A 26660-nucleotide genomic window follows, 5' to 3' on the forward strand; every position below is an offset into this window, starting at 1 on the left:
GTGAAAATAGATTCATAAGTTGTTCCAAGAAGCAATCCACTCTTTTGAATGCTATCAAACATAATCTAGAAACCCACTGTTGTTGCAGACAACAATGTTGAGTCCATCAGCAAGACTTTGCTTTTGAATTGATGTTATAGGAATACCTTATTTGAAGCAGGGCTATAGGAACAATAATGTGTCTTTTCTTTGCCCTTACATGTAAAAAACATTTGTCATGTGAGGTTCTCCATGGAAACTGCAATTTTATAAATAAAAACATGGATTCTTCCTTCTTATGTGCACATTTGTCTTACCCAAAATGGTGAAACTATCATAAAATATATAGCAATAATGTTGTTCCATGTTATTCATGCCTGGGATGTAACTGTCTGCTATTTGTAATAATAGATGTTATAATTTTGTTTTCTCTTTTGAAAGAGACGGCAGCTACAGTTGTGGATTGTAAATGTTTTGGAATGGGGTTGCTAAACTTTCACAAGTGCTATTTTTTTAGTGTTGCCAATTTCAGGATCTTTCCAGGATATGCTGTTAGGATCCCCTTTTTTCTAATATAAAACAATTGTTAACTAAGTCTGACATAAGTTAAGGAACAAAGGAGCAATTCGAGTTGACTCACATTTTTAATTTTATTTGAGAATCTTGTCTCATTTAAAACTTAAAGAGATTTGAAATAATGCTGTTAGACGTAAAACCCATGCACTCAACTTGTCATATGTATAGGCTGATGTCAAGTGATCAGTTGTGTTCAGAATCTTTGAGAAAAATTAATATAGCTATTGGTTCTTGTAGGTTATCCGGGCTGTGTGACCGTGGTCTTGGTATTTTCTTTCCTGACGTTTCGCCAGCAGCTGTGGCAGGCATCTTCAGAGGAGTAACACTGAAGGACAGTGTCTCTCAGTGTCAAGTGTGTAGGAAGAGATTGTTTAGTGGTCTACTCTTCCTACACACTTGACACTGAGAGACACTGTCCTTCAGTGTTACTCCTCTGAAGATGCCTGCCACAGCTGCTGGCGAAACATCAGGAAAGAAAATACTAAGACCATGGTCACACCGCCTGGATAACCAACAAGAACCAATGAACTCTGGCCGTGAAAGCCTTCGACAATATTTTTAATATAGCTATATTTATCTGTGCTGTACTAAGCTTTAAAAAAATCACCAAGTTCACTGTTCCATGCTTCGCAGTGTTCACTGTTACCAGCTGGGGTTTGGGGAGGGGTGGGACCTCAGTGGGGAATAATGCCAGCGAGTCCTCTCTCCAAAGCAGCCACTTTCTCCAGGGGAACTGATCTCTTGTCATCTGGAGATCAGTTGCAATTCTAGGAGATCTCCAGGCCCCACCTGGAGGTTGGCAGCCCTACCACTACTACTTAGTTCTAGTTATGTAAGTTATGTGTTTGTTTTCAGGGACAATACATGCTACTAAAGGAAACAGAATGCACTGTGCTGTGAAAAATGTTCTCTTTAATGTATAAAATAATGCTTTTCTTTTTTGTTTCCTTATTGCATTTGTACTGACTACAAATACCGCACATATACCAGAGGGCAGATGCTCACTTGACAAATCACACTCTTAAACAAAATGCACACTGTTTTAAGGGAGAATATACCACCAGTGAAGTAAATAACTATTATTTATGCACTGTTTATCAAATGCAGCAGAAACCGAAGGTCATAGATTACGGTACCTATTAAAAGTATGTTCAGTTAGTGTTGTTTTCCAGTGTGCATATAGCTATCTAAATTAACTTTCTGGATTTTCACTATTGTTTTGACGAACGGCCAGACCTTAGTAAAACAATTTGTAGAATAGATTTCCTGTAAGGGGGAAAATGTAGACTAAGGTTGTTGCATCGAAGAAATTATTTTGAATTAGTATGAAATATCTACATATTCTTCTTTGCAAGTGTGGTCTGCTGAAAGTGTTCCAAGATAAACAAAATGAAAAACATTTGTGTAGAATTATATCTGCTTAAATAAGATAAAGCAAGAAAAACAAATACTGAATTTCTACTGTGTTTTCTTTTCCTTTTCCTTTAGTTAGTCCAAATCAAAATGCTAGGCCCTGCAAAAAGCCCTGTTCTCTCAGGACAACATGCTCCAACTGTACAAGCAGTGGTATGGAGTGCATGTGGTGTAGCAGTACAAAACGATGTGTTGACTCAAATGCCTACATCATCTCCTTTCCATATGGACAGTGCCTGGAGTGGCAGACCACCACCTGCTCTCGTAAGTATTTGCTTGAAGTGAACGTTGTTAATTCTGATAATTAGTAGGAGCATAAAATAGAGTAAGAGCAATAATATGTAATAGCTCTTTATCCTGAGGACACCAAACCCATTATGTACATTAGCTTGCAGTTCTGTAGCAACCCTGTCAAGTGTTTTTATTCCCATATTGATGGAAGTCTATTGCCTATTGGTATCTAGTGAGTTTGTGCCCATGATAAAATTTGAAACAATTCATAGCTGTTCATTTAGGGAGGGACCCCAGTTCTCGTAGCTCTGTGTGTAGAAGGTGCCATGTTCAGTTCTAAGCATGTCAGGATAAAGAGATCATGATTAGTAGGGTTGGAAAGTCCTCTGCCTAGGACTTTGGAGAGCCAATGTAAACAGGAGGAAACGCTGTAGTATAGACTAGATGGCTCATAAAGCAGCCTATTTTCTGTTTCTATAACTGTGTTAGAAATGCTGATTTCATTTATGATTGTTTAGTGGTCTAGAGAAGCTGGGTATTTATTTTTTCTTTTTCTTTCTGTAGTTAGTTACAATCCACTTCTAATTTCTAGAGTAATTTTCATGAATGAGCTGGGATCAGAATGTCTCATCCACACCCATTGCACACCATGTACTGTGCAATATACACTGCCTGATTGTTTAACTCATTGTTTAGTAATTGGGAAGACTTCCAAGAGAGGTGTTGAATAAAAATCTGTGATTATAGTACTTAAACTGCAAGATTAGAAACCTTGAACTACATCAGAAAATAGGTTTATAAAACTGCACTGTTTCGTTTTTAAGTTTTATATTTCAAAAGCTGTTGAATTCCATGGGCTTTTTTTTTAAGTCATGCATATTTTGATGTACACACATTATACCACCTAGTGAGTAGCAGAAAAGAAAAATAAGCAATTTCCCTACTACTTTTAAATGGAATGAATATCTCTTTGAGTAGAATCAAATCTACTTCTGCTTTAACCCCGCACCTTCTCTATGAATAAAGACAGAGGACTAGAGTAACAGCAAGTATTTCAAGGGGCTTAAAGGTAATTTAGTTTCAGGGTTTACACTCCCCCACAGTTTAGTTTTTGTTTGTGTGTTTTTCTGAGTCATGAGTATACTCCCCAGCTTCTCACTTATAGTAACATGAGTTGCAATCCACCTCCAAGTTTATTGTGTTAAATATTAGTTGTCAAAATGTATGTTATGCTCATTCTTTGTATGGAGAACACCTGTTGTTGGGAGTGTTTCATCAACAAGTTCACTTCAACAGCACTGTTCCATATTGTTCTTCCTTTCATCATGGGGCAGACTTATGGCACTATGTGTAATCAGCATGCATTTATTTTCATTGATCCAGGAATTGTGAGCCTGAATCTTACTTGAATCAATTTTTAGTATTCCAGAATAATTGGTGTAAGTTTAAGTGCAACCACTTGCTCAATAACTTTCTCCCTGATGGAAAGACTGCAGATTATTAACTGGATTGGGACTGGGTGTCCAAATTTGGTCTTTTGTGTAGGGACAAAGGGACAGTGCATGGCACCTCGCTCTCCATTTTGATATGTCCTTGATTACCACAGCCAACAGAGAGCCAAATAGTTTTGGCTGGCTTTCAGCAGCTAGGATGAGCATGAGTTGAAGTTGTATATGGTCACTCACTTGTCCTCTGCCACAGAGAGGCGTTTTAGTGACCTGGAATGAAAACCTGTATTTTTAAAATGAAATGTGCTGCACTACCTTTCAGATATAATCTCTTTTCCATGCTGTTGTTGCCACATTTTTTTTTACATGGCTATACTGCAGTGAGTCAGGTCAAACTGAGCTCTGCCTGCTCTGTAGTCTACTTCAGTCATTTCAGCTACCTATATATTAGGGGCTACCTTTGGTGATGAAATCAGAGGAACACTTTGGGGCTACAGTGTCAGCCTGATCGTCCTCTGATGAATGTGCCAGATACCTTGTGGCTTGACCAAGGAATCATGTTATTTGAGGGACGTTGTGTCTATCCTATGAGTTACCAGCTACATATAGAGCTGATAGGGTTGTGCAACAGGTGCTTCTGAGAATAGGCCTACTGCCCCCTCCTGGGATAGGCTTGATATATACAAAGACATTGGCCAACCCATAATATGTCAGAACCTGCCAAAAAATGAGGAGTTAAAAAAATTATTACTACGTGACTGAATGGAATGACTGCTTGCAACATGATCCACTGTGTGATACAGAATGGCCTCAATGCCACAGAACCACAATATGCACATTTATCTGTCTGCTTACCTACCTGGCCTGCTTAACTACCAGCACTTTCTGCCTGCTCTACTTCAGGCTCCATCTTCCACCTAAGCCAGATAAAAGATTGGCTAAGTGTGAATTCTGGCTTGGGCTATTGTGGCTCTAATCTATCCCTAACATAGGCCAGATGCCTATTGGCATAAAGTACCATCAAGCTCGGGGTGGGGGGTGGGGAATCTTGCAGCAAGTTCTGAGATCAAGGAGCTTCTTGTGGGACACCATTGCCACAACTTATACTTTTGAGAAATGAGGTTGCATCGGCAATAGTGTCTTTATGTGGATGGCTCTCTTTATGCAACAAAGAAGAAGGGCAACAAAATATCATTTGAGGCAGGTTTATAAAACCTTATATTCAAGCAGTCTAATGTGATTTGTTGCATGTCAGTTCAATATCATATAGAAGGAGCTCTCTCTGAAATTGTTTTCTATCCAGCCAATAAAAAAAGTTAAATTTCCATAAGACTTTTCATCAGAACTGAGTCCTTTGGAAGTTTGAGGGCAAAATGAGAAAAATGAATGTTCCCATAAAACATTTCCCCCTGAAATCTATATCTGTAAAATATCTATATCTATATCCCATTTGCATACAATGTTCATATTTATTAAATGTATAGTAAGAGTGAGGACATTGTGTTGTCACTTTGCATAGCAGAATATTTAACTTTTGCTGGTCTTCTCTGAAATCCAGTAATTTTCAATTTTTGTATAAATGATGTGGATGAGGGGGTGGAGGGACTACTCATTAAATTTGCAGATGACACCAAATTGGGAGAAGTAGTGAACATGCCAGAACTTAAACATAGAATTCAGTGAGATCTGAACACCCTGGAAAAATGGGCAGATGTGAATAAGATGCGATGCAACAAGGATAAATGCAGAGTTCTACATTTGGGTAACAAAAATGAGAAGCATGCATGCTGGATGGGAGATATACTTCTGGGAAGTAGTATTTGTGAACAAGATTTTGGGTTACAGGTGGACTGTAAGCTAAATATGAGCAGTCAGTGTGATGCAGCAGCAAAACATGCTGTCTTGGAGTGTACCAACAGAGACATAGCATCCAAATCTCAAGATGTCATAGTCCTGCTGTACACCACATTGGTCAGGTTACACCAAAAGTACTGTGTGCAGTTCTAGAGGCCTCACTTCAAAAAAGATGCAGAGAGAATGGAGTGGGTGCTGTGGAGAGTGACTCATCTGCATAGCCTGAGGAGAGCCTTGGCCTTGCCTTCTCGAAAGCATGGCATCGCTTGCTCCTAAAATGGCTGCCAAAGGCAAATTCAGCAAAGATGGAGTCAGAGCAGGCAGCCCACATCTGAGAAGAGGGTTCCTGGTTTCCCCCTCTGCCTTCTTGCACAGGCATCCTGGTCACCTACTACTACAGTTGTGTGGGTTAGCCAGAATAAGTTCTCCCCTATAAAACCTGGGATTCTAAATCTGGATTAAATTCTGTTTGAAATCTGGTCATGCGGGGGAGGGGGAGCTATTACGAGAGGAAGGGGGAACAATGTTTTTCCTTGCTGAGAAACTCCCTTTGACCAAGGTTTCCCTCGAAAGCACCGTAGTAACTGTCAACACTCAGGGACCTGAAGAGACTATCTAGCCTGAACTGCTGAGAAGATATCCTTCTAGTTCAGTGTGTGTATGCAAAGTACCATCAAGTTACAGCCAACCTATGGTGACTCTGTAGGATTTTCAAGGCAAGAGATGTTCAGAGGTGGTTTGCCATTGCCTTCCCCTGTACAGTGACCCTGGACTTACTTGGTGGTCTCCCATCTAAATACTAACCAGGGATGACTCTTCTTAGTTTCCAAGATCTGATGAAATCGAGCTAGCCTGGACCATCCAGGTAAGGGCTCCAACACAATACTAGAACTATAATGAAGAAACTGGATGGAATACCTGGAAAATATAACAAACTATGTAGCACATATGCAGTTTAGCATGTAGGGAAGAGATTCAGAGAAATATCCCAGGGAAACATTTTGCTCTAAAAAAGCCCCCCCCAAAAGGCCTTTATAATTTAAACAGGCTTATTATAAAAGAGAGAGAGAGAGAGAGAGAAAGGGAGAGGGTGGCTGGATTCAAAAAGGGGTGGAAAGGGGGGCAGAACAAAATAAAAACCACACAAGAACACAGCGCAGAGAATTCCAAAATAAAAAGCAATGCAGTTGAACTAACTCAAGTATACTTTACCTAGGTTGTAGCAGGTTCTCCATCCTGACCTGGATAGATCTCAGAAGCTAAGTAGGCTCTGCCCTGGCTAGTGTTTGGAAGGGAGACTATCAAGGAATACCAGGGTTGTGACGTAGAGGCAGGCAATGGCAAACCACCTAAGGCCAGGCAAAGCTCCATCTCTGATATCTGAGGCAACTCTTACCAGTCAGAAATGTATAAAATATAGTTCCACCCCCCTCAAGAACCTGGTAATGGCTCTGAACTTCCATGAAAAATAGGTTGTCTGGCCCAAACCACATTGTCCTTTGTCCAAAAGGATTAATTCTGTCAGGACAGTGTGGAATGGATACAATGGGTCGCTCTAATGTAGCCCCCAGGTGTCCAAGATCCCAGACACTCTATGTGGTACTCTTGAGCCTAATAAGGTTTTAGGGTTTGTGTCACAGGGACTAACTCTGGTTAACCCATAACTCCAGTTAACCCATACACATGTATCTGTATGTCATGGGTAACCAAAGTTACTTTCTAATAAGGATTTTTTTGTGGGAAAAGGGAGAAGAGAGAAGGAGTGACTGTGCCCTGCCTCTTTTTGTAGTTTGATGTTATTTAAACAATGAGGGAGAGAGCAGCTACAGCCATTTTCCACAGATGGTGCATTCTGTCCTAAGAAGAGAAGTGCAATCACACATTAAACTTGCTTTTCTATGGTGGGTGGTATGGACTTGTGTTCATGAAGAACCTATTTGATCAAATGAATTAGTATTCCGAAAAGCACTTCAGTGTTATAGGGAAAATGATGGATGGCTGCCAAGAAATGTGTAGTTATCTTCTTCAAAGAGTGAATGCTACATTCCACAGTAGTTTTTAAAAGGGATTTAATAACAGGATAGAATGTTACTATTCTATACTATATTGCTTCTGTACTGTGGCTTAGCATCCCTGCTGTTCTGGAGATCATCGTGTTCTCGTAATGTCAATAACAGCAAGATAAAATCTAGGTTCCACAACTGTGATGTTCTGACTGAAATGGCAAATTCTGCTTTAAAAATGCACCTGAAGCTTTTCTAAAGTACTGTCTTCAAAGAGGCTCTGTGGTATGCTATGCCAATTTGCTCAATGTGAAATAATTCCCCTCCAAATTACAGGCTGCTTAGAAGACAAATCAGAGTTAATCCGTGTTCTGAGGAACAAATTTAAAGTGGAAAGCTCCAATAAGCCAAAGTCTATGTAAATACCATTATTTTGCCTCGATATGCTGAATACTGATTAACGTGTGTATTCTCAGGTCAGTAGGAACTGATTTTTCAGAGTTTGTGTTGTGGGTCCCAACCTTTTCATGCCAAATATAATACTTCAAAACTATTCTGCTCAAGATCAATGGATCAAGGAGCTTCTGAGAGATAAAGGAAAGGAATACTGACTCCATTAGTTTGCAGTTCATTTTAATCAAGTCTTCTAAATGCCTATATAGTGAGGACCCAGGAATGTGTTTGAGATAAAACACAACTTCCTTTCCTCTTATTTCCAATCAGGATTATATAACACCATCCATTCTGGATGCATTTGGGATAAATTGTCCTGTCCAAGGGTGGGCATTAAGGCTAGCAGGCTACTCCTGGCCATAGAATGCTTGCCACCCCAACATCCACCTTGCCCACTGCTGCTGTGGTATGGTTGTTCACCTCTCAGGTTGGTTGGTCGTGACCAGGAGGATTTTTTTTTAATTGCTTGGTTCTCATCAGTGAAATTTGACCACGATTTGGCAATGCTGTGTTTCTGCCCTTAAAATCTTTTTTCATCCATTTGTGTGATGAAACCAAATTACTGCCAGGATTTTAGCTGGAAAGAGACATGACTTAAAAGCAGTGTGGTTTAGGCTGAACCAGAGAAAAACAAGTTCTTCCTCTTAAGAAGGGATATGAATGGTGAATCAACTGTTCTGCATACAGATGGTTCAGGTAGTTGTTGAATGGGCCCCTTGACATATCTGGAACCATCCCTTTCCCCGTGTACAATTCTTAGAGCAGATACACAACGGCTTTAAAAATTTTGTGTATCCTTTTAAAGATTTGGATTGTGGCTAGAACCACAAAGAAGTTTGTGCTAAATTAGACCACACTAATTTTTGTTGTAAGCGCAACCTCTTCCAGCTTATATTTTCTTAAAAACAGGACCTTTGGTAGATGAATCAATTCATCAAAGCCAAAATTTAAGGCTTGCTTGGCCCAAAGTTAAAGTACCTTCCTTTAGTACATTTTGGAGGTTTGAGTGCTAAAGCAGCTGTGGCAATGCAGCGCTTCCGGGGGTAAACCCAGAAGTGATGTAATCATATTGCACGCATGATCGTCCCAGCCCTGCTTCTAAAACCTCCCGCTGATGGAGAGGGGGGACCTGACAACCCTATCCATGGGTTGGGCACCATTTTAGAAGAAGAAGAAGAGTTGGTTTTTATATGCCAACTTTCTCCACCGCTTAAGGCAGAATCAAACGGGCTTACAATCACCTTCCCTTCCCCTCCCCACAACAGACACCCTGTGAGGTAGGTGGGGCTGAGAGAGTGTGACTAGCCCAATGTCACCCAGCTGGCTTCAGGTGGAGGAGTGGGGAAACAAATCCAGTTCACTGCCGCTCATGTGGAGGAGTGGGGGATCAAACTCTGTTCTCCAGATCAGAGTCCACCGCTCCAAACCACCGCTCTTAACCACTCATTTAGAGCTGAACTTGGCCTCTTAAATATGCTGTGAGCTGCCCCGACTGGGTGGGGACCGTATCCCGGGTTGCGGCTGCCGGCGGAGGGGAGAGCTGTGGGGCTTCCTCAGCCTCAGACCATTCCAAGGGGGAATCGGAACTGTCTTCCCCCTCGGATGAAGCCAGTGTCGTGACCCAGAAGCTCAGGCAGTAGGGCTGACTCTGGCTCTCTCTCCTCCCTGGCCTCAGCCTCACAGCCTCTTTTATCCCTCCGGTCCTGGCCCCACCCCCTGCCTCCCTCCCCCCAGAGTCCATATAAGGGTGAGAGAGGCTTACGTCAGACCTCTCCCAACCCCCAGCCATGTGGCCTCATCCTCCCCGGCCCTGCCCAGGGCGTGCTCGCCCGCTTCCCAGCTGGCCGTCGGGCCTTTGAAGCGGCTGTGGAAGGACGCCACGCATCAGCTGGCTTCCTCCCGGCTCTCGGGTAGCCCCGTTCTTGCTGGCCACCTGTCGAGCCATCTTCGGGGTGTCTGCCCCCCTTCCCTTGGAGACCCTGCGGGGAAAAGGTAGGGGGCGTGTGAAGGCTCCTGGCCGTCTCTGGGGGCGGCCCCTCGGCCCCTCGGCTGTACGCCCGGCTGCGGAGGCTTGCTGGCGAGTGGGGAAGGGGGTGGGAGAGGTAGCCCTTCCTCCTGCCGGCCGGACCCCTTTTGTACCCTTGTGGACATGGGGTTGAGGCTCCGCCGCGAACTGGGAAGTCCCGAGGGGGTCCCTGGAGGCCTGAACTCGGGACATATGCCATGAGGGCACAGTCCTGATCAGCCTCATAATATGGGAGGACCAGGCAATATCCCCCCCATACATTTTCAAGTGCCAAAACAGCCCCTGTAAACATCGAGTTTGGCTCTCAAAGTTACTAAGATGTGTCTGTTAGATCCATGCAGGCCCATCAAATGTTGACAAAAGTTTATGTCAACAAAAGTTGACAAAGGTTTTCCACCTTCCCATTCTTTACAGATTTCTTTTGGATGCAAGGGAAAGGAACATCCTATTCCCTTATCACTGATCTACCATGCTGCCAGCAGGATTTTTTTCTCCCAGTAATTTTTAAAGCCTCAACTATGCTTGAATCCTTTTGAGAGTTTATCTCTCTGTTTTGTCAGCTAGCTTTAATTCTTGATCTGTATGGTCCTTAGGATTCTGTGTTCTGAGCACATTTCTCCTTTTACGATGTAATTTATTTTGTTCCACGAGAATTCCCTCATGCTGCTTTTATTTTCTGGTCTGTGCACATGGAGAGATGCCATCCACTTGTATCCCTGTTCTCTCTCCTTCCCTCTGGACAGAGTAATTGAGCCTGTACTATATTTCAAGCCATTTGGATCATCCTGTACCAGGCAGGGCAGATGCTGCTGTGCAGCCAACATGATAGATCTGTAACTGGGAATATTCAATATCTGCCTAGTAATGTGAAGGGTTAGCTGAGATAGTTTTGTGAGATTGGTGTCTGCCCTTTTAGCCTTCATTACGTGAGCATCCCATCAAGCCCTTTTGGACAGTGTATTAACATGAAATGAATGGATGTGAAAGAGTCCACATACATTTGTGAGAAAAAGGTACCGCGATGGAGAAATGAGATGTATAATGTGAGGAGAAATGGTTTTAAATAACACAGTTGAGGAACTGAGTCAGTGATGAGGAGGAAGGGAGAAACAAGATTTGATTTTTTTTAGTACCAGTGTAGATGGAAACTGCTTAATGTAAGAATCTGCATGATGTGCCCTGTAATTGGTCCAAGGTCCTGCTATTTGGCATCAATTATACTGGTTGGGACTGAATTTGAATGATGTTAATACTAGTCAGGACTCTTCATCAGGGTTCATTTTTAGAATTCAATAATTCCAGTTGATCTATGGGGCCTGCCGTTACCCTTGTTTCTGCACATGGCTGTTACAGTTCCTTATTTGTAAATACTTTTGTAGATGGCCTTCTCAGTTGCAGTGCCCTGGCTTTAGACCGCCCTCCCCTGACATCTTTATCTGGCATCCTCAATAGTATTTTTATATGCCAGGCAAAGTCCATGCTTCTTGCTTGAGCTTTTAATTAGCTTTTATTTTCTCTGTTGGTGTTTTTTTGCTGATATTGTTAACATGTGTTTTTAGGTATAATTTGAACATGCTTTACTTGCTGTGGCTGATCTGGATGCTGTGGACAGGTGCAGGGGGCAACAGGGTAGGCTGGTAATTGCCTAGGTACTCCTAGTGCAGTGGTCGGCAAACCGCGGCTCATGAGCCGCATGCGACTCTTTGGCCCCTTGAGTGCTGCTCTGGAAAGCGCCCTCCTCCTCCCCCCCCCTTTCCCTCCCCTCACAGCGCGGCACTCAGCACTCGAGGGCCGGTGGCGCCAAGGCGGGCGGCAGCAGCCAATCAGCAGGCGGGATTTTTCGCGCTGGTTTTGGCTGGCGGAGGAGGCCGAGGCCAAGGCGCTGAGGACGGGTGTATGGGCGGACGGCATGCCGGCTGGGGAGGGAAGGAAGGAAAGAGCCCAGGCGGCGGCAGCGAGGAGGAGGAGGAGGAGGTCGGGGCCCGGGGGGGCGAAGCCATGTTTGATTCATTTGTACTCTCTTTTTGGGATTTGTACTCTCTACATGCACATTTTCCCCATCCAGATTCTCAAAACTCTGCATGGGGGGTTATTGGCCATTTATGAATGGGAGGTTTTGCCTTGGATTTGCCACTCAGATGCACATTTTCCCCATCCAGATTCTCAAAACTCAACAATAAGTCCCCCTGCAGAGTTTTGAGAATGCAGATGGGGAAAATGTGCATCTAGAGAGTGGCAAATCCAAGGCAAAACCTCCCGTGCAGTAATGGTTGTTAAAAGGCGTTTTGGCTCTCAAAAGAAATCTCAATCATTGTACTGTTGATATTTGGCTCTGTTGACTAATGAGTTTGCCGACCACTGTCCTAGTGGATGTGCTGGCCTTGCCAATCAGTAGCCAGCAGTAGCTCCAAATGGCCCAGGGATCAATGTCCCTGGCTGCTGTGGTGCTTTCCCCTCCCATCAGCTGTCCCCCTCCTGCCTATGCAGAAAGAACTCTGGGATTGGCAGTTCTTGAGAGAGCATGTCACACAATAAAAAGCACACCTCCCTCTCTACCTCTTAAACTGTAAGTTCTAGCTTAACTGCACAACCACACTGTTCCAGAGAGAAGGGCCTAGGCTGAATTTAGGTTTGCCAACCTCCAGGTGGAGCCTGGGGATCTCCTGGAATTACAACTGATCTTCAGACTACAGAGATCAGATCCCCTTGAAAGGATGGCAGCTTTAGGGGTGGATTCTATGATGTTTAAATCCCACTGAGTTCCCTTCCCACCCCAAATCCCACTTTCCCCAAGCTCTATCCTCAAATCTCCAGGAATTTCCCAATCCGGAATTGGCAACCCCAGCTGAATTAGTAGCTATTCAGAATGTTTCATGTTCTGCTGTAGTACTGGTTCTCATTGGCCCAGCAAATCTAACAAGATCTGGATGTCACACATATCTCACAAATGCAGGGAAATAAGCTTCATTAAATATTGTTGTGACTTATAATTTAGCCTTAGTTGTTTTCCTTATGGAAATAGGGTTGTAGCCTGGGCCTCCTGGTTGATCTCTGGGCCCAGTAGAGTGTACACTTCTCCCCATGCTTGGGTATTGCACTCAAGCTCTTTCTCTTAACAGAGTAGTTCATAGTTTGTCAGGTCTGTCTGTACAAGGAACATTTTTGTCCTCCTTTATAGCAGTATGATAAAGGGCAGGGACAGCTCTAGGCCTGTTCCTTAGAGACATCAGCAATTTTGACAGTACCTCTTAGTCCAGCCCTGATCGAGTTTTGTGGAGAGGGAGTTCTTTTTCACAGGGAATGTTTCCTTCCTTGAACATTTAAAATCTGAAAGAGTACAGGGTCAAGGTGATCTGCAATAACTATATGTTGGCTCTTTGCCCTTTTTCTTGAGCCCCATTCACAAGTTACAGTGAACTGGAGGAATCCAGATAGAGCCAGAAAAGCATCTGCAGAGAAGGGAGTTAGAGTGACTAGGCACTACCAATAAAAAAGGCCCTCCTGGTTTCAGAATGTGCTAGCACTCAGAGCAGCCTCCAGTGATGACCTCAGTCAGAAAGCAGTTATGTATAAGAGAAGACAGCCATTCAAGTATCCTGGACCCATGCCATGTGGGGATTTATTATAATTTACTTCATTTATACTGCACCTTTAAACCCGCCAATGCACCGGGCTGCCCGCCAACCCTCAGCTGGCCGGCAGGTGGAAGAGTGTCAGGGGAGCCCCCCCGCCAAGATTGGCATGCATGTGACCCATGCAATGTGCTGATGTCACTTCCAGGTTTACCATAGAGTTTTGAAGGCGATTGCTAGAGCGTCTGCGGTCACATGCCCCGATTGTGACTGCCAGCCACCCCCACCCACCAACCCTGCAAAGCTCCTGCTGGTGGTGAAGAGCGACCTGGCAACCCTATGCAACTTTCTCCCTGGTGGGGACCAACGTGGCTTACCTCATTCCCCCTAATGTCCAACAACCACAACCCTGTGAAATAGGTTAGGCTGAGAGTGTGACTCGCCCAGGAGTTAACCAACAGCCAGCGTAAAGCTTTTAAAATGGTGACGGTATCTGTGTAATTAGCACATGCTAGAAATCTAGCTGCTGCATTTCAAAGCTGAAGCTTCCAAAATGTCTTTATAGGCAGAGAGCTTGTTGCATCCATCACCCATCAATATAATCGAAACATGGATAACTGTGGCCTACCAGCTAAAACTGGTTAAAATTCCTGTGTGCCCCAGGAAAGATCTGCACTTGTGTCAGTAGCCCTAGATTCAGAAATACCCTGAACCTGCATGTCTGCTTTTTAAAGGGGAGTGCAGCCCAATCCAGAAATCTGTAAACCTCAGTTGGTCTTGCTATCAATTAACAGCAGCTCATCTTGACTTAGCCTCAATGAATCCCACCCATTACTGCTTTCAGGACCTGGTCTAGGATATCCACCAGCTCACATTACTCAGTTGAAAACGAGAAGTACAGCTTGTATCTCAACCTTTGCAAGACTGTGGAACTTGCTCTTGGTGAAGGGAAAGGGAGAAAGTTCCACCCCACCTTATAACTCAAGACTGTCTACAGTCATTTTTCTCAAACATATACATATATGACCCATGGGGTGACATCGCATCATGATGTTTACAGGAGGTATACTTTGGACCTGCAAATTATTCAGTCTTTTTGGAAGAAGTAATTGCTCATATTAATTTTGCATTAGAATATTAATTGATCTTTGAGGATTAGGGTTGCCAATTTCCAGATGGTGGCTGGAGATCTCCCACTTACCAATAATCTCCAGGCGACAGATCAGTTCCCATGGAGAAAATGGCCACATTGGCAATTGGACTCTGTGGCATTGAAGTCCCTACCGATCCAAACCACACCCTCCTAGGGCCCCACCCCCAAATCTCCAGATATTTCCCAACCTGGAGCTGGCAACCCTATTGAGGATGCTTATGTACTTTTAAACGATTTGCCTGTCTCCTGGAGGCTAACTGATGGTCAACGGAAATGGACCTTACTTTAAGGAAATGCCCTTACTGTTGTTAAAACATTCATGTTACAATACTAGACAGATCAATGCTCACCTCCTGTTATCTAGGGGACTGGGGAATTTACAACCTTATCCACATTTGAATGAATGGCATATAGATGGCAGTTGTGCGTGGACATTTTAGATATATGGAATCCTTTTATAGATGCTTACCTGTAGACTTGCCACCATTGCTCTATTTCGTTATATTTTTTATTTCTTTTCTATTTGGGAGTATAATATATATATATATTAGAAGAGTGTTTATAGACATTTTTAATAACAGCAGTGTGTCTTTCTAAGGGCAGGAAGACAGTATATAAAGCATCCTACAATGCTACAAAAACAAATTACAGACATGGCGGACATGCTGCCTCTGTTCTATGAAAAACTGTAGCAAAAATATCTTGTTGAAGGACGTGTATAATTCACTGCTGTCTCTCAAAATTCCTCACAAAGCAGCACATTCTGTCTTATATGAAACTTCATTTTCAGTGAACAAGTTTTAGGTAGGCTGAGAAGTGTGTGAAAGTTCCATCTCATGACCTAAGTATTCTAGACAAACAGTGTTGACTAATAGTGCTATCCAAACAAAGTTAAACCCCCTTGTAAGCCTGTTGACTTCAATGGACTCATAAGGGTATTAACTCTGCTTAGGGTGGGATTGTAAGAGTCCCTTGTGTTTATAATTAAGTCTGTCCCTTAAATAATACGGCAGGCTTTAAAAAAAAGAAACAAGGGCTGTAACTGTAAAAGCCTTACATTTATTACAGGAATTCTGGTTGGAGGAGCATGTTGAATACTGTTGTTGGGTTTTTGTTTTTTTGTAAAAAGAAAACTCAAGATACTAACAAGATCCCAGAGGTCGCACAAAAGACGCATTGAGAGGAAATCTGGTCCAGTAAAAAGGCAGTGTCTTGTTTGTTTTGTATCTCATTGTCTAGAGTAAATATAGGAAGCAATCTCTAGGCAAACTTCTAGGGGAAAATATTCACTCAGCCAAATGCAGATAGCTAAGGCAGTGGAGATGTTCTATGTTTTTAGAAAGAAGCAGGAAGAAAAAAACTATACTACCTTTGGAATCAACAGACAGTCTGATCAGAGACAAAACTGGTGTTCAGTTCCTCCCATAGCAGTCAAATTCTGACTTTGAGCTCCCTGCAGTAAAGTGGTGCTGTGAAGTGTAATAAACAAACCTGACAATGCATCTTTTGTAACAGACATCTGACACTTTAGAGAGGGGGAAACAGTTATTTGTGCAAAGTTATAGCTCCAATATTTTCTATTGTTTTTAGCAACAGTAGTCCATTTGTTTCTTCTACAGTCAGGGCAAATATAAGAGCATGGTAGAATAGCTGAATTATACTCATACCAATAGTAGGCAGCTTTTACAATGGTTTGCTTATTATTATTGTACTCTGTGTATTACAGCTCAGAACTGCTCTGGAATGAGGACTTGTGGACAGTGTCTGGAACACCCAGGATGTGGCTGGTGCAATGACCCTAGCAACACAGGCAAAGGCCATTGCGTGGAAGGGTCTTCAAGGGGTCCAATGAAGTTCACTGGGGTACATTCTGCTGAAATGGTCCTTGACAACAATCTTTGTCCCAAAGAGAAAAATTATGAATGGTCCTTTATCCAGTGTCCAGGTAAAATTTCCTAATCTCTCTCCCCCACCCCGCCCCTTTGGCTAAGTAGAATAAAATTAGAGAACTATTAATGTGTTGCTTCCAAGAATGAAGTGACTTCACACACCAAATTTGTATGCATAATTTCAGTTAGTATGTTTTCAAGGTTTTCCTATTTTAAGACTTTTTTAAAAAAAATCACAACTTCTCTCTGGTCTCCTTAGCACTTTGTTCTCACATAGGGTTAGTTAGATCCCTGTTCAACTAAAACACATATCACATGTTTCAGAGTTTATGCTGTGTGAAGTAAGTACATATGAAACATGCCAGAAGACAAATTTAATTCTTCACAAAATATCTAAAGGTATATAACAGGACACCTTTAAATTTCATTATAAATAATGAAACAAATAATGAATAGGTTGCTCTTATATGCAGAGATGGGTAAAATACAGCATTTAATTGCAAGAATTCTGTATCCTGACAATGTTTGCAGACAAGGACTTTTGTTGTTGCTATAAATACTTTGTAATTCCTTCTTTGTTTTGCAGAGTCAGGATAGTGATGCTCAAAAATTGGGCAGATTTTGTTTATATAATTAGGGATGGATAGAATGTTCTGAATCATCCTCTGACCCTTTTGATAACTTCCTGATTCCAATTTACAAGGATTTCAGGGCTCTGGGTTCTAGCTACTTTTCCATGCATAGGGCAGAGATAATTGAAGTTGAGTAGGGGTGAAAATTAAATATACTAACAGTGAAAAGGGGGGAAAAGGTACTTATTACTAGTCTCCATAATTTTAGATTTTAAAAGGTCATTTTCTACCAGTTAAACACTGGGGAGCAAAGAGCAAAGAAAAGAAGCAGCTGTCTTTAAAATCAGTTGATTAGGATAAACAAAAGTAGCTGAACTCTAGCGTAGTTCTAGGTGAAGTTCATTTACAATTGTAATTACAGTAGGTTTTAATATATGACTGGGATACTCTAGGTACCTCAGCTGGGTACAACACTGCAAAATTAATAAAGTTATAATGTATCCGGCCATTTATGCAGGGTCAATTTTGATGCTCGCTCAAAGCTCTTTTTAAAAATGCAACCTTTAAAATGCTTATTCATGGTCCCAATGCAAAAGGAGAAATTACTCACACACACCACTCACCTGCTCCTTTGTTTGCATAGGCATTGGCAATAGTCATTTGCATTGCTAATCTGAGTTTGTGATTTTTCATGGTTCTTTCAGTAAATGCTTCAGTGCGGGGGCTGACTGTTCAGTGTGAAAAAATGCAAAAAAATATGTTGGGCACTTCAGCCTGGAACGCGCTGCTAATTACCAAGCATAAATGACCTATAGGTACCTCAGCTGGATACAACACTGCAAAATTAATAAGCTTATAATGTATCTAGAACTTCACATTTTTATACGCTCACAATCAACACTGCTTCTGGCTTTTAAGCAATTAAACATCTTCAGTTTACAATCTCACCTTGTTGTATCATCTGCACTGATGAATTCCCATAACCAAATATCAGTATTATTAATATTCTGAAGATTCTTGCACTCTGTGTGCCTGTCTTTAAAGTTGTTATTCTTTAATTCATAAATTATCCTCTCACTTATTCGAAGCATCTATAGGGATAACGTATACAGTTCATAAAATTAAGCAATGCAAACCAGTTGAAACAATCTCCCTGTACAACCACTAAAAGCAGCCTTCTGATAGAATGAGAGCAAGTTCGGTTTCACTTCCCCCCTTGAACAGAAGAAGGAAGGACCATGGCTGCATCACAAATACCACAACTACTAGGTTGGGTCATAGCCACCAACTACTTGTTGCCTCTTCTTTTCTGATGTTATCTTGATATGGTATTGTAATAGTTACGCTAGTATTAGCCACCAGATTAACCATTGGGTCTGAATGAGGAGGAGAGGGGCTCTTACATTAATACCTTTGCCCTCTGGAAACAAGATTTTTGTTTGTTTTTCTTTTGGTGATTGAAGTGGGGGGGAGGGAGGAACTGCTGACAGTCATAAAAGTGTTCATGTTGTGGTAACTGCTCCATCCCATTGACACTTGTTGTGAGAGCACTGAAAGATTACATGGCACCATGACATCATACTAGCTACATGGTAACAGGGATCATATAGCCAACAAGTAGTAGTTTAAAGTAAGCAAACAAAATGGCATGAAATGATGGCTGAGACGAGCAGCAAATAGACACAATGTGGTAAGCATTGGGGAATAGAATCACAGAGTTGGAAGGGACCACCAGTGTCATCTAGTCCAACACCCTGCACAATGCAGGAAATTAACAACTACCTCCCCCACACATCCCTAGTGACCCCAACCCTCTCCCCGCCATGCATGTTTCATGGAACATGTTGGATCTTGAAAGCCCTTGTTTGTGCCATATATGTTTGTTCATGAATACTCAGCACACCACTAGTAATTATCCTTCCATCTAATAGAGAAGACCTGGCTTTCATGTGGATAATGAAATTAGTGTAATGGAACCAGGCACAAAGGTCAGAAAGAGTTCTGTTTATCTGAGGAAACCCTTGTGTATGCAGAAGAATATGACTTTCTCCTGTCATCCCCTATTTGAGGCATGCCATCCTACCCCCCCCCCAATATATAGGAATGAGTGTGACCTTAGGGACTGCAGCAGTGGCAGCTTTGGTAACTTGCCAGCAGCACCGGCCATTAGACTTGAAGTAATATGATGCCGGGATAGGGACACTGGCTCCAGAGACTTCAGAAAGCCCAGTCATGTAGATAGCAGGAAAAGGAAGGCAGCCACTGTGACTGCACTGGTGGGCCAAGTGTTCATTGGTTGGGACAGTGACAAGAGCTTTGGCTTTGCCCCTTCCTTCTGCTACAATAATATGGTCCAGGATCTCCAAAATGCCTTAATAGGTCCTGTTTCTGCATTAGGTAACCATTTTAGTAAGTCTCCCAATGAGTGGTATGATCAGGAGTGCAGAGCTCTTAAAAAAACCTTGAGAGACAGGTGTAAGTGTTAAAGATGTTGTCCCTCCGATGCTGTTAGATACGAGATTAGGCAGTTGAGGCAGAAATAAACTACCAAAAGAGAAAGGCTGTCCTGGGAGAGTGGGAAAGAATTGGGCAGGCTCTAAAAACTATAACAACCACTCACAATTCTGGAAATTAATTTAAGATTCTTTGAGGAGACCTACTCTACATACATCAATCCCACATGAAATTTGGGGATCCCTTTACAGAGCACTATACTCTTTCTAGATCAATTAATACACATCAGTAAGGATCCTAATGTGCTGGCAAATTTACCTGAATGGCCACTGGTTACTCACTTGGAGATTAAGAAACTTATAGGAACTTTGAAAACAGGGAAAGCCCCTGGATATGACCTAATTCCCCCTAATTTAATTTAAAGTAATGAGGAATGGTGGATTCCAACACTAGCCAAACTCTTTACACTTATTGACAAAACGGGAAGATTACCTAGAGGATGGGAGGTTGCTGTTGTTGTTCCTATACACAAAAAAGGTCTATTACCGATCCCCAAAACTACAGGCCAGTTAGTCTTGCTAGTACTGTAGGCAAACTTTATGCAAGACACGTATATTGGAAGTTAAGTCTCTGGTTGGAGGACGAGAACCTCTTGATCGAAGAACAAGACGGTTTCAGAGAAGGACGTTCCACTACCGATCACTGCCTGCTTCTTGATCACTTGATAGCTAAATACACATCAGGGGAAAAGTCTTCTTCTTTTTATTCCTTTGTTGATTTTAAACCTGCCTTTGATTCCATCTCCAGAGGAATTCTATGGGCTAAATTGGAAGGAACAACCTTAGACAAGCGTCTCCTTATTTTGATTAAAGATTTATACCAAAACACTGGTATTAAACCTGCCTTTGATTCCATCTCCAGAGGAATTCTATGGGCTAAATTGGAAGGAACAACCTTAGACAAGCGTCTCCTTATTTTGATTAAAGATTTATACCAAAACACTGGTATTATCTCACAAACCTGATTAAGACTGAAAAGGGTGTTAAGCAGGGATGCATACTTGCTCCTTTATTATTTAGTTATTACATAAATGATATTGATAGGCATCTCAAAGATACTCCAAAAGATACCCTCCAAAAATTGGTACCGGTAATAGGCATTTCTCATTCTTGCTCTATGCTGACAATCTAGTTCTATTATCCAGAACTCCAGTTGGCTTGAGAAGAGCTTTGCAGGCATTAAACCTGTATTGCCATGAAAATCAGCTAGTGATTAATGCTGATAAGACCAAAATTATGATCTGTGCTAGCAACCCAAAGTAATATAGATGGAGAATCAATCAAATGGAGATTGGGCAGGTTCAGCAGTATAAATATCTAGGGGTTGCGTTTCAGTCCACACAAGCTAGGAGCTCGCATATCAACTGTGCTGCCCTAAGTGCCCAGAAATCCTCTGGCCTAATACAAAAGTTTTACTGGCACAAAGGAGGGCGGCACATTCCTGCCGCAATAAAGATTTTTAAGGCTAAATCCCTTTCTCAAATTACATATGGAGCCCCATTGAGCATTACTGGCAATACAACCATCTTAGAAAAGGTGCAGGCTAAATTTCTAAGGAAAATCTTCCAGGTACCGAATATTATCTCAAACGTAGCACTAAGAATTGAATCTGGGATGATCACAATTCAGGCCAGACTTTGGGTCATCACTTTATGCTTTGGCTGAAACCGCAATATCAAAAAAGAGGCTATTAACAGATTCATTCAAAGCGTCCCTGCAAATGGCATTCAATAAACAGCTGGGTTATTATGGGCTTTCCTGCCAATTTCTTCTAACAATGACATACGAGAAGGCAAAGGAGCTTCTTAAGAACAGAGTAGCTGAGGTAGAGAGGCAACATGATATAAATAAGATTTTGAATCCTCTCTTTAGAATGGATCTGCTTATCAGGAATAGGACCATGTCATATCTGTCCAATATTACAAATCCTGAACATCGCAGAGCCTTTATGCTTCTTTGGCATAATGCCCTCCCTTCTAAGCTCTCACCTTCTCCCTTGTGCTACAGTACTGAGCTGAACCTGGACTCAACATTAAAAATAGGTGATGCGGTTATTTCAGCACAGCATTAAGGTGTGAGTGGTGTTCTTAGGCCAAATAGCTGAATACATCCTAATGCCTATTTACCGTGGTAGTCCCAGCACACAACGCTTAGGGAATGTATATAACTTTTGCATGCCACTGATCCCAAAAGCCACAAGGTGATCCTGATGGTTGAATAACAAACCACAAGCCCACATCTTGTGCTCAGTGGCCCTCTCTGACTCACCTGTCCTTGCAATTGCTGCTGTTCTAATCCACTTTCTCTGGCACCACCACAGCATCATTCCTTGATGTCTGGGCTGCTCCTCATTGTGCTGCCAGTGCTAAAATCCTATCAGAGAAATCCCTTATTTCAGCTGGCCTTATATGCTAATGCACTCCTTTGCCCTTGGATATACCAGATAAGGCTGAAATCACACATGCATTGTAAAGCACAGGAAGGCTGGAATGTGATTGTAAATCATCCTTGCTGCATGGTCATCAATCTTGTCAGAAACTTGATGCAAGCACATTTAAAACTGCCTTGCTCTTTTCACCTGGGCACAAATGCAATTGGAACTGCCTTTCAGTTTTTCATATATGGACACAAATGACATGAGAATGGCTGAAAAGTGCTTCAAGTGCCATGCGTGAATTTTGATGATTAACTAGTTAGGACAATTTTTAACCAGCTTGGCTTTTCCAAAGGTGTCCAGCTTATAAATTAATATCTGGACTTCAGGCCATCACCCTCATCAGTGGTCACTAAAAGTCATTTTGGAAGAGATAACCTGGCCATTCCACCCTTCCCTTGGGTGGTTTTCTTAGGGGCATATGGTACCAGGACTAGGCTACTAATTATTCCAGATGACTAATGTTCAGATGTAGGCATGCACTTAAGAAGCTCTAGGCATCTAATTAGATTTCCTATTTCAGATCATTAATCTCCTGGCTAGAGGTACACATCAACAACATTTTTGGTTCATTTGGGGTATAATACACAACTAAAAATATTATTTGAGAACTTTGCTTGCTTGTTATCCTTTCATTGAAACATCATTATTTATACTTTTAACAATGATTCACTTTTAAAAATATGATACTACCATCCCTTAATTTCACATAGATCATTAAAGGAGAGCAATTATTTGAACCCAATAAAATGGGTTAAAATGGCTTACCAAAAGTATGCAGGTTACAGGCAAGGGGTATCTTCAAAGAAGATGTTCCAGATCAGTTCAGTTTCCCATATTTATAGGTTTTCAAAATCAACTTCTAATGATAGTTAGCTGTCCCACCCGATAGGACTCATATTCTTGGCTAAGGGGTTGCCAACCTCTACATGGCACCTGGAGATCTTCTGCTATTACAAATGATCTCCAGAAGACCTGTATCTGTTCCCCTGAAGAAAATGGCTGATTTGGAGGATGGATTCACTGGCATTATACCCCACTGAGGTCCCACCCTTCCCCAAACCCTGCTCTCCCCAGGCCCACCCCCAAAACCTCCAGGTATTTCCCAACCCAGAATTGGCAACCCTATTTTGCTAACAGTGCAATCCTAAAGAGCGTTACTCCAGACTAAGCCAATTCATTTCAATTGGCTTAGACTAAGTAACTCTGCATAGGATTGCACTGTAACCATCTTATCAATTCACAAAGTTACTTATATTTATGTTGTGGGAATCATCCCCAAAAGTTGTATCTCTCCTCAAGCACTGAACCAAGTCTTGTGATTATAGGCAAATCCAAGTGATTGTCAGCTAATGATGCCCATGGAACTTCACTGTATGGGGAGAGGGAGCTAGCAAGCCTCAGTTTAAAATGAGGGAGGAAAAACTCAAATGGAATTTGCAGCTCTGGAGAACAGTGTCAGTTTAGCCAGAATTTTTATTTGGCCTTTAGGTAGGATTTGGGCAGTCCTAGGGAAGAAAGCTTATTTTTAGGTAAATTATATGCACCCTGGTAGAAGCCAGAAACCCTAGGATCTACCTGGGGAATTTCTGAAAACCAGAGACTGTGAGGTGAAAGGGGAAACCTACAGCTTTGAGAAAACCTGAGTTTTGGTAACCAGGTTCACTTAAACCTCCTAAACTGAGGCAAATGTTCATGGGAAAGGAAGCATAATCTCACTTTGGTGTTTTTTACTGTAGCTTGGTCAGTTATAAAATATTCAATCCCTTTGGAAAAATGTTGTAACTTCTGGGTTGCAACTGAGAGTCATTTTACCCATTAAAGTTGAAACATTTCACACATGAGACTTACTCTGTTGAATACCTCCCCCCCAGTTAAATAAAATGTGTTGTTTTGCCTTCTCCTGTGTCTTATCTGTCCACTCAGATATTTAGTAAAAGGGGGACTAAAATTTACCTCATAACTTCATCCAGTATTGTTATAGAGGTGTCTGAAGAAAAGACTTGTGGGAACATGTGTCTACATGCTACCAGCACTTCATCATAAACTCATGCCAGCCATTCTCATGAATGTGAGCAGTTGCTGATTAAAGCCAAAGAGAGGCTAGTGGGAGGGAGGGGCCATTTGAGAAAGGTTCCAGGCTACTACAGAGGACCCTACTTTCAATGCAACATAATCCTAGACATAATAAAACCCTTGAGCCTTGGGTATAATCATCTCAGAGCTTCATCTTACTCAGCCTCTTACCATAACCACCACAGATGACGATCATCACAGATGTATTTTCTTAAATATATATTAAAGCTGTGTTAATTTAATCTTGCTACTTTGTGTCATAACAAAGAATATAAAAAATAGGGATTACAAATTTCTCATAATATGAATCTGTTGGCCCTTAACCAATACACTATCTTTGAACTTTAACGTTACTTCAGTGTTTAGGTAGACATTCTTGACATTCTCAGATGCTTGTTCACCTGGGCCCAGATACATGTTATATGTATTGATATTGAATAAGCTATTTCTAACCAAGGAATACCAGGGTTGCTGTGCAGAGGAAGGCGCTGGCAAACCACCTCTGTTAGTCTCTTGCTATGAAAACCCCAAAAAAGGGGTCGCCATAAGTCGGCTGCGATTTGATGGCACTTTACACACACAATCTACTAAAGACTATATTAGTCTGTTACTTCTCTGGTCCTTTGTCCCTCTCCAAGGCTGTTCTATTTTGGGTCTCTGTACTCCATATCTGGTATGTTTAGCTGAGAGACCAGGCCAGCTCTGTTTCTAGGCTGCAGAAGCATCCTTCATGACCTTTTCAGTAAAAACCAGCAACTGTTCTCCTATATTTTTGGTAACAGATTCGGTAAAAACCAAATTGGAAAAATACCGAATAAATGCAAATTCAGTAAATTTCTGGTTCAGGTTTACCGAGTCCACAAAATCCGGGAGGTTGGCAAAGCCGAATTTTGCCATTTCCGAATATCCGGCTTTTTTAGCAATGTCTTTGCATTGGCAAAGTGGCTGTGTTCAGACTCTTTAATCTGATCTCTTCAATGTATTCAATGGAGAAGCTGGACTTTAAAAGGTAGGAAAGTTCCCCACACACCTCCATAGAGACAAAGTGTATAACAAATTGTATCTCTATGGAGACACTAGGTAAACTTTCCCACCCACCAGGGGTGGGGAACGTCAGGCCCGGGGGCCTTATAAGGCCCACGAAATCATTTGGTCTGGCCCTTCATGGATCCTGGCAGATCTCTAGCTCAGAAGGATGCTGCCCTGCCTGAATCTCTTGGGCCCAGCTGGGGACAGCAGACCTCAAAAGCGAGTAGCTCCATGTGGCAGACACTCAGAGCCGTCTCCGGTCGTGCCTCTTGGCTAAATGTCTGACCAAATATAGCAGGCTAATTTTTAAGTTGATAATTTTGTATGGCCCGCGAATGATGTTATCAATATCCAAATGGCCCTTGGCAGAAAAAAGGTTCCCCGCCCCTGGTTTAAAGCCTGGCTTCTCCATTGAGATCATATTCTGACCACAGCCACAATGCATTTATATGGAGGAGGATGGGGGCGATCCCTTCCAGACCCATAACTCCAGACCCCCTGACCCAATCTTTACCAAACTTGGGGGTTCTTGCAAGGAGAGTCCCTTCTAGCTACCCTGTAAATTTGGGACCCCTACCTGCAAAAACGCCCCCTCCCCAGGAGCCACGAAAAGCCACGAATGGTTTTAAATGGCCAAATCATTAGGGAAACCCGAATTTAAAGCCGAATTCCTACCTTTACCGGTATAGGGGAATTCGGCATTTGGGTTTTCCAGAATTAAAAAATGGCCAATAGCCCCGAACCCGAATTTTAATGAATTTTTTTATTTCAACAGCCCTATCCATGACACAACCCTTTCATAACATGTAACTGAGCAGGAAATGAAGAAGATGCAGGATTCTTGTGTTCTTCATACAGATATCAAACTGAAGTAGGGATATCTCACTCCTGCTGAAATGGTGGTTCTCTTCTGACACCAGCCTGTCTCCTGAATAATCTTGTCTTTCTTGTTACCCTCATAACCCCTCGGACTCTTATGCTTGTATTCCTTTCAGTGGTGGAGGTAAAGGTAGGAGAATACATTTCTTCAATAAATCAATCTACACAGAGCACAGGCAGTGACACAGCCAAAATGTATTATTTACAGCTCTCAGCCAGCCAGTTTCAAGCTGATTCTTTTTCATTTAACTAAACTCTTATGATGTTAAGATTTAGCAGTCACGGTTTTCTGTGCCATTTTATAGAATACCTTTGAATCATTCTTTATTTTTTTACTCATTCTACAAAACAACTAAAATCCATTTCTAATGTCTTTTGTATTCCAGCTTGCCAGTGTAATGGACATAGCACTTGTGTTAATGGTAATGTTTGTGATCAGTGCAAAAACCTAACTACAGGAAAACAGTGTGAAACATGCATGCCAGGCTACTATGGGGACCCAACAAATGGAGGGCAATGTACATGTAAGTTCTTTTTAATATCTGTTCTGCTGTTTCCAG

At 42.0% G+C, this 26660-nt stretch overlaps 1 protein-coding gene across 1 annotated transcript in view; it reads left to right on the forward strand.

The window, feature by feature from the left end:
• The window catches only part of ATRNL1 (attractin like 1), a 645181-nt gene that overhangs the window by 167595 nt on the left and 450926 nt on the right, over positions 1–26660 (forward strand). The window contains exons 17-19 of the mRNA XM_056850671.1: positions 2044–2232; positions 16435–16653; positions 26487–26624. Of these exons, the coding sequence (XP_056706649.1) occupies positions 2044–2232; positions 16435–16653; positions 26487–26624 (546 nt within the window). The remainder of the gene's footprint in view (positions 1–2043; positions 2233–16434; positions 16654–26486; positions 26625–26660) is intronic.

Source organism: Euleptes europaea, chromosome 5 (assembly GCF_029931775.1).
Source record: "Euleptes europaea isolate rEulEur1 chromosome 5, rEulEur1.hap1, whole genome shotgun sequence".
Classification (NCBI taxonomy): Eukaryota; Metazoa; Chordata; class Lepidosauria; order Squamata; family Sphaerodactylidae; genus Euleptes; species Euleptes europaea.